This window comes from Rhincodon typus, chromosome 41 (genome assembly GCF_021869965.1).
Source record: "Rhincodon typus isolate 14 chromosome 41, sRhiTyp1.1, whole genome shotgun sequence".
In the NCBI taxonomy this organism is placed as follows: domain Eukaryota; kingdom Metazoa; phylum Chordata; class Chondrichthyes; order Orectolobiformes; family Rhincodontidae; genus Rhincodon; species Rhincodon typus.
This window is the reverse complement of record NC_063372.1, coordinates 4,159,746-4,168,502: the sequence shown is the minus strand read 5'-3', so window position 1 is coordinate 4,168,502 and position 8,757 is coordinate 4,159,746. Positions and strand designations below refer to the sequence as shown.

Genomic DNA, 8,757 nt, shown 5'->3' with positions numbered 1-8,757 from the left:
TCTGTAAAACAGGAAAAGGAAACATGATTTCCTCCAACTCCCTCTCCCCCTTTGCTGAAAGAGCTGACTCCTCAGTTAGACTGTTTTACAGTGAGTGCCAGTCTGCTATTCCCCTGTGTGGGGTATCAGTTAGAAATTCAGCAGGTCAGGCGGCACTTGTGGAGAGAAAAGTAACTAACATTTCAAGTCTAGAGAATCATTTTCAGTTTCCAATGTACAAGGGAGATAGTGAGAGAGAGAGAGTTAACACCAAATACAACACTGCAAGGAGAGAGATGGACAGACAGAGAGAGAGAGCGGAAAAGAGGGAGATAGAGGGAGCAGACCACAACATGAGGAAGCTGGAAGAAGTCTGAAAGTGACTTCACAGAAATATTGACAGTTGATTAATTGTTGAGCAACTACATCAGAGACTGTGTTTGAAATGCAGCAGTTTCCAGGAAAATTCTAAACAAATACCAAAAAAGGTAAAAATTTATAGGCACAGGAGAGCAAGGAGATTTGTGAGTAATGGTGAAGAATTTCTGCTTTCTCCTTATCTCCAGTTTATTGTTAATAGGAAAAGAGTGAAGTTAAAGCAAGTAAAATAACTGAAAACAATAAAGTTAGGGCATCGTAGGATAACTCAGCCAAGTGGAAGGGCGGCTGAAACAAGTGGAATACTTGTCCTTAGCCATGTGGGGAGTCATGGACATTTCTCATGACTCCAATGAGCCCATTTGCAGGAAGTGTGTCACCAGCTGCACAAGCCTGAGCTCCGGATTTCAAAGCTGGAGCAGAGGTGGAGTCACTAATGTGCATCCATGAGGGCAAGACGAGACAGATACCAAGTTCAGAGAAGAACTCACATTGCAATTTAGGGGCAAGCAGGCAAACAGGGAAGGACTGAGTGCCATGCAGTTCTTGTGAAGCAAGGCAAGGAGTGTAGGAATCCCCAGAGGTCCCACACAATAATCAGTTTTCCATTTGGTGACGGAGATGGATCTTGGCTGCAGTGGTGGTGGTGGGGGGGGGGGGGGGGGTGGGTGGGGAGTGGCAGACAGCAAGAGCCAAGCCCAAGGCACTTTGGGAGGCTCAGTTGTATAGCGGTGGAGGAGAAAGATGGAAGGCTAGCACTGCCAGGGAATTCCAGGGTAGGGAATCAGACAGGCATTTCTGTAGCTGTCAAGGCGACACCAGAATGGATTGTTGTCTCCCCGATGCCACAGTCAAGGATGTCACAGAGCAGATTCTTTAGGGAGAGGGTGAACAGCCAGAGATCATGGCCCTTATTGGTATCAAGTCTTAGATAGGAAGGGGGATGTGGGTCTGTAATCAGAATTTACGGAGCTAGGTAGTAAGTTAGCCAGGAAGGACCTCAAATTTAATCTCCAGATTACTCTCAGTGCCATCTGTGAGTACAGAAATAGGACAGTAAGGGAGACAAATATGTGGATGGAACGATGGTGCAAGAGAGAGGTATTAGATTTCTGGGACTGGATCTGGAGAAGATGGTACCTGGTTAAGATAGACAGGTTACACCGGAACACAGCTGGGACTGAGCTCCTTGTTCTGTATTTTGATCCTGCTGTTGGGAAAGCTTGAAACTCACTCCACAAGTGCATGGGAACCAGGAGAGAGTATCAGGAAGTAAAAACAGGATTCACAAAATGCTGAGGGAGGCAGTAAAACAGACTGTCATAAGTTATTAGGGAGTTGGAGTAAGGGAGAAAATAATGAAGTCTAAGTCAGATTTAAACTATATTACATGAATGTATGGAATGTATTAATTAAGATTGGGCAGTTACTGCCACAGTTTGCCACATGGAAAGATTGAAACACAGGAAATACGGGGAGTCAGCTATTCAGCCCTTTGAGCTAGATCCGTTATTCAACATGATCGTGGCTGATCAACAAACTCAGTATCCTGTCTCCGCTTTCCCCCATACCCTTTGATCCCTTTAGCCCCAAGAATGATGTCTAATTCCTTCTTCTTGAAAACATTCAATGTTTTGGCCTCAACCACTTTCTGTGGCAGAGAATTCCACATTCTCATCACTGTTTGGGTGAAGAAATTTCTCCTTATCTCCATCCTAAATGGCTGACCTTATATTCTAAGATTGTGACCCTTGGTTCTGAACTCCCTGGTCATTGGGAATATCCTTCCTACATTTATCCTGTCTAGAAATGTGAGAATTTTATAGGTCTCTTTGAAATCCCCCTCATTCTTCTATAAACTAATGAATATAGTCCTGACCAATCCAGTCTCTCTTCATATGTCAGTCCTGCCACCCCAAGAATCAGGCTGGTAAACCTTTGTTGCATTCCCTCCATAGTCAGAACATCCTTCCTCAGAAAAAGAGACCAAACTGTCCAAATTACTCCAGGTGTGGTCTCACGGAGTCCTTGTACAATTGCAGCATTTGTTCCTGTACTAGAATTCTCTTGCTTAGAAGACCAACAAACCATTTGTCCCACCTGCTGCAGTGAGTGGTGTGAGAACACCCAGATCCCACTGCACCCCCCCACCCCCCGCATTCTCAAACTATCACCGTTTAGATAATAATCTGCTCTCCTGTTTTGTTACCAAACCTCACATTTATACACATTATACTTCATCTGCTAAGCATTTTCCCACTCACTGAACTTGTCTAAAGTGAAGCATCTCTGCATCCTCCTCAGAGTTCACCCTCCCACCCAGCTTTGTGTCATCTACAAATCTGATATTATATTTCATTCCTGCATCTAAATGCACTTATTGCTGCAGTACCCCACTAGTCACTGGTTGTCATTCAGAAAATGACCCATTTATTCCTATTCTTTGTATGTGTAACAAAGACTGTCTTCTCAATGAAATCTGCACGGAGCAGATTGCATCACAATTATTTTAATCAACTTGTTCAGACATGTTATGACTCCTCCTCTTGAACCCAAGCATCGTAGCTTACAGGTCAGGACACTACCACTGCACTAGGGGACCTTCTAACTTTAACTGAAAGCCACATTTTGGAAGAACAGAGCAAGGCATTACTAAGATTCAAATTTAGGGTCTCCTGTTCATTAGACAGGCGCTTACATCCTAAATAATATAACCCTATAGAGGATCCCTGTAATTCCAAAGCGAGCACTTTCATAATAACACTTTGTCTTCTTTACCCCTTTCTAGGATTCAGTATACTTAGTGACTCAGCTCAAGTCCTGCCTAAATTCTATCATACTCTTTCCCCCATAAACCTTAAACAGTTGTTAAGTCCTCAAAGTTGAGGAATAGTTTGGTTTAAGGGCAGTATGTAGCATTTCTGTAAAGTGGTGGTCTGCTGAAACTGATTCAAGGAGGAAATGTGAAAACACCCAGAACAAGCCTGCCAGGAATTACCACGAACAGGCCATGGGTCCACTTAACGATGACCAATGTCAATCCTAGGTCACTTTGTTCTTGTCCCACTTTCACTGAAAGCATGAGTAGCAGAATCTGAAATTTGACTTACAATCATGAATCGCCAATAATAGAGAACTTCCTTTGAGTGTCCTAACTATTCAGATGCTTTTTACCATAAGAAAGGTGAGGCCTATTTAGCATAATTCAGTTGAAAATCTCAGAACCGTAACACTGAACTCATACCTCATTCTAAGAAAAGCTGAAGATGCACAGTTGCCCTGACCATGAAGATAACATGGTTTATTGGATGCTATCAAAAACGTCGGCTGAAGAGGGGACCCGAACTGCTTCCTAGTCCTTGGATTTGGTGGTTTGGCCAGAAATGGACTAAACAAGTGTAGACCAGTGCGGTGTTTAAGCTTCAAAAAGAACATGAATAATAGTAATAAGCTTTTTTTTCAACCTTCTTTCCTCAAGATAGTGACTATTGCTGGATTATGTTCTATGGTTTCCATCTACCCTCTGGTATCTCACCGAAGTAGCCATTTTAATGAACAAGTGGAGCCAGAAGAGAGGTAGGTAACAATTCATCCCAACTATCTCTGAAATAATCTCCCTTACAATCTACATATAAGAACAAGCATAGGCCATTCAACCCTTTGACCATGTTCTCACACTCAATTAGATCATAATAGTTGATACAACCAATAGAACTTCCAGAGTTTCCCAAATTCGACCTTTGTGCTGCATTGAAGCACAAGGGAATATCAGAGGGAGGAAATCATCTCTGAATTCTTCACTTCCTTGTGACAGTTTCCACAAGTGCTTGAACCTGGGAGGATACCAGGCAGCAGTGGGGGCTTTGTAGCTTGGGATGATGTGATTGGGCAAAAGGCATGCCCCCACCCCACAAAACCAACAAGGATTATTTATGGGTTAGAAACATAAAACAAAACTCAAGAATTAAACAGACTACAATAAAATCAGAACACACCTGATTGAACAGGTCGGTCATTCGATTCAAGTGCTTTTGGCGACTCTGATTAACTAGTTGCTGTCTTGCATCCCAGTGCTGCATGCTGGATTTTACACGTGCTTCAAGTCTGTTTGCAAATCTGTACAGATCCTCAGCAACCTCTTCATCCTTGCTGTTGACATCAGACATCCTGTTGTTCAAATAATTTCTTAAAGGAGAAAGAAAGACATAAAGATGAACGACTGAATCTGGTCCTGCACTTTAGATGTTCCTTTGCTTCTATTCTCTGTGGGCTGTTCTAAGCCCTCACTTTATGACACAATTGAGCTGAAAGACAGTAATTTATCGAGTTAATTCTTCCTCCTGACAAAGTGACTGAGACCTAGCATACACTAGGCAATGAAATCCACAGGGATATGCTACCAAAATTATTTTCTAAATTCTTTTCCAGGCTCTCTCTTCACTCATCTCCCAAAGACACCAACTCAGGCTTTAGTCTCAGGCATTTCCAGCACAACCATGGAAAGCACCAGAACTGAAAGCAACTGTAACCTCATGCACTTTTCAGCAATGGAGACAAGAACCTTTGTTAACCTTTTGACTTCTCTAGCCTCAGGATGTGAAGGTCCAGGATGGCATGCCAGAACCTATCCTGGCTGAAATCAGCTGACTCTGCACATATTTGGAATGAAGCAAGGGAGCTTCCGGTTTAAGCCATGCAATACTATATGGTACATTATAACAGAACACATGGATATCAGAAAAGTGGAGGAATAAGCCCATGGAGGTTCATCTCTTTCATACACATTTTGATAATAGCCAACTTTGGCTCTTTTTTCTACTTTTTATTTTATTATCCTGCCTAGGATTCACCAAGAGATTGGGTGAGCTTGTATTTATTTTCAGCAAAAATATGGTACAGGTACTATAGACAACCAAGATCAATAAATTAACAAGTGCACCATGAGCCTATTACCTAGAGCTAGCAATGCAAATTAATACCAAGTTTACATTACAATCTTTATTTGCTACAGCAATTAAGTTTCTTGCTTGAATCTATTACCAGTAGTCGAATGGTTCAGTGGGCAAATACAACATGGTTCTGTGCCATGCAAACTGGTAAAGTCCCATATTTAATACTTAATCTATGCTCACTGAGATGATATTAGGTAGGGCAATATTAGGGCTGCAATAAGTTGGATCAGCATCTTGGGACTCAGGAGAGGGGCAAGAAACAGCCTGGGACCTTATTCCTGATACCAATGACAGATATATGTGGGGTAAAAACAGAATTTAGTTTGGCTGTAATTCATAGCTAAGTAGACTGTTGACAGTCAAGAGTAGATTTTCCAAATGATGTCAATTTAATGTCTGCAGTAATCCATTTACTACAGTCATATCTATAAGAACTATCACGTGAAGAGCAGAAAGAGATGAAGATCTGAAGATTGCTGCAGACACATCTGAGGTAAGTCACTTTTTTTCAGGAGAAGGTGAATAATTGTGGGAAAAGGTATGGAATATTCCTAAGAAATAAATTACAAATAGTAATTTGGTAGTATAGAATATAAAATTTAAACAAATCTTAGCAGTTAACTGTCAGTCATTATTAACTGGTGTAGTCACAATAGAAATGCCTCCTCCAATAGGAGTCTACATGCCAACCAATCAGCACTCTCCACCCCAGTATAAATGTCATTTCCCCCTTACTTTGCTATTTTGTGTGAATTGCCCTGATAAGCATAAGACGAAAAGCTTTGACAAAATATGTCTTTTTTCAGCAATACTAAAGAAATTACACATCTAGCAGGTCTCGGAAACATCCAAAGGAATCGTACACCACAGATTTCAGAAATTGCTGTTATGTGGCGACAGACAGCAGCCATTTTACCTGTAGCAAATAGAAAAGACCCACAAGTAGCAAAGTCATGGTGAATGATTTTTTTTGTGTTGTTAGTTGAGGGTGGAATGTTGGCCAGGAATATACAATTCTTTACTACAAAGAATGCTATGAAATCCTTAGCATTCTTGGTTTTACCAAATCATTTGGAAGATGGCACTTCTCACAGGGCAAACTCCTTCAGTATTGCACTGGGAGTTTGGAACTGGTTTATATGATCAAATCCTGCAGTGGGGCTCAAAATCACAGCCTTCTGACTCAGAGGTGCCTCATTAAGTCAAGCTGACACTCCAATGGAAAACTTGAAACTTCTAACCAATTTTAAACATTCAGTATTTGTACTGATACTTATTATAAATTTGTACCCATTTAACCCAACAACAACTTTTAGTGAAAAGTATATTAGTCTGGTCAGATTGGTATCAACTACATCTTTTAATGACAGATATGCATCTACCTAAGTGTTTGGATATGACGGAAGGTGATGTACTTTCTGAATAAGTAAGCCAGTCGAAGCTGAACCGTAGTTAATGTTTGATGAATAAGATGAGTTGCTATGGCATGGAGTTGTCTGGAAATGATACCATTATACACTGCTTGGTCCAATGTTTTATAATTCGTTCTTAGGTATGTCACATTTACAATATACGATCCATCTACAATTTTGTTGGTATCAGCAGCCTGGAAGACCTTTCCCCTGGGTTGTACTGTTCTTTCTATTGTCTCTGATCCCATATTGGGCAGAAGAACTCCTTCCTTCTTAAAATATTCTGCCTGTAGTTTAATTTCCTTTCCTTTAAGCCCAAGGACATTATTGATAGAGTACAAATTCTTGGTTGCCTCTCGAATCCTAATTAACTGGTCCATTCCAGCACGAGAGGACATTTTCTCAAGTGTCAAAATTGTGTCCAAGGCCTCCAGGGTTTTTTCATAGAAGTGGGCTTCTTCCTGGGACATATTTTTGTCTTCTTTGGCCTCTTCAATGAAATATTGAATTTGGGCACTTAATTCATCAAGTGCAATCTCTTGAATGATACTGAATCTGGAAATTTCTTCAAGAAGTTCAGCTAAAGTTGTAAATTCAGGTTGTTCCTCCTTTAATTTCTCCACTTGGCTTTCCTTTGTTGGCACTAATACATGAATAGGTTGCTCACTATGCTCTTGCTTGGTGTTCTGCACTGGCTTGGCAAACATTTCTTTGAGTGCTTTCTCAATCACTCCATAAAGATTTTTTAATTCAGCAGACTTGAGAAGAGCTTGGACCTTACAGACGTCACCCGGAGAAAGTTCTTTGCCACTGCTCAGTCCGTGATCCAGTGAATACAAAACAGCAGTTTGAAAATCTGTCAGCAAGTCCGCAGCCATTTTCTTAGCCTTGGTCTTCAAAGCTTCTTCTTTCCGAGCAGATGCCCTCCGTTTCTTTTCTGCACTCATATCAGATTTATGCATCTTGCACTGGACGACTTCAGTAAGAACCATCTCCGGTTTGGGCTGAGTTGTGGGAATGATACTTCCATTGGACATTTCTGTGGGAATAGCTTTCCCTTCAGATTTTTCTTTGGGAATGTTTCCTTCCTTGGATACTTCTAGGATAGTCTGTTGTTCCTGAGGTTCTGCAAATGAACTTTTCCCTGTTGTGGATTTTATCCTTTGTTCGTCAAGTCTATCATGCCCATCAACAAGAATATTTTTGTGCTCCTTACTAAAGGGATATTTCCCCCTGAGACTTTCTACGGGAATGATTTTGTCCCTTGACTTTTTCACAAGCGTAGTTCTTTTATTTGTTTTGGGCGTCTGCTTTGTTTTTATTTGCATATCATCAGATGGAGACAAATTTTCAGACGTGATTTGCTCATGAGAGACTGTTTTTTTAATGTTTTGTAGTTGTGCAACTTTGGACCTCAAAACTTTAATGGTGTTTTCCAAATTGTAGTTGGTGCTACATGCTTCCCTGTAATGATGTTCTGCTAATTCAGCACGTGTTTTAAGTGCATTACTGTGCTCTCGGAGGTGTTTTAGCTCGTTCACCAGATTATCTTCAGCACCCTGGGAGCCAAATGAATCTGACTTTCTCAATTCATTTTCCACCTCAAAATATTCCTGTGACCGAATGTGAAATGCTTTGTGAAGATTCTCTATAAATTTCCTGATGTATCTGAAAGCAATTGTCTGGGCTTTCTTGCAAGGAGGAGATTTTGCAATGTCTGTTAGTATCATATCAATCTCTCCTACTGCGGCACCCAACTGTTTTGCAATGTTTGGTTCCACCATTTTCGCTGTACTCATTGGCTGCATATCCAGGAGCTGCATGAGTGTTTTGGGATCCATCTTTTTCTCCCTCCACCATTTCAACATAGTACCTTTACCATCAGGTCCTGCAAACAATCACAATGTAAGACCAGTTACTGTACACTATCATATATCATGTTCCAAAACATTTTGAAAGTGTTGTTATATCAATACAAGTCTTTCTCTTTCTTTCAATCAAAATCAGATAGTGTAATTTTACTTGCATTTTGATTT

The 8,757-nt window shown here is 40.8% G+C and overlaps 2 protein-coding genes across 7 annotated transcripts in view; one reads left to right on the top strand and one right to left on the bottom strand.

Annotated features, from left to right (window-relative positions):
• Positions 1-8,607, bottom strand: part of LOC109926356 — a 22,696-nt gene extending 14,089 nt beyond the window's left edge. The window contains exons 1-3 of one of the 2 annotated variants that reach the window (XM_048618803.1): positions 6,692-8,607; positions 4,353-4,542; positions 3,602-3,777 (exon numbers count right to left, since the gene is read on the bottom strand). In XM_048618803.1, coding sequence (XP_048474760.1) covers positions 3,602-3,777; positions 4,353-4,542; positions 6,692-8,589 — 2,264 coding nt within the window. In that variant the 5' untranslated portion in view covers positions 8,590-8,607. The remainder of the gene's footprint in view (positions 1-3,601; positions 3,778-4,352; positions 4,543-6,691) is intronic. The other variant, XR_007265873.1, reaches the window with a different exon arrangement.
• Positions 1-8,757, top strand: part of LOC109923569 (LIM domain and actin-binding protein 1) — a 134,822-nt gene that overhangs the window by 97,459 nt on the left and 28,606 nt on the right. The window lies entirely within an intron of this gene.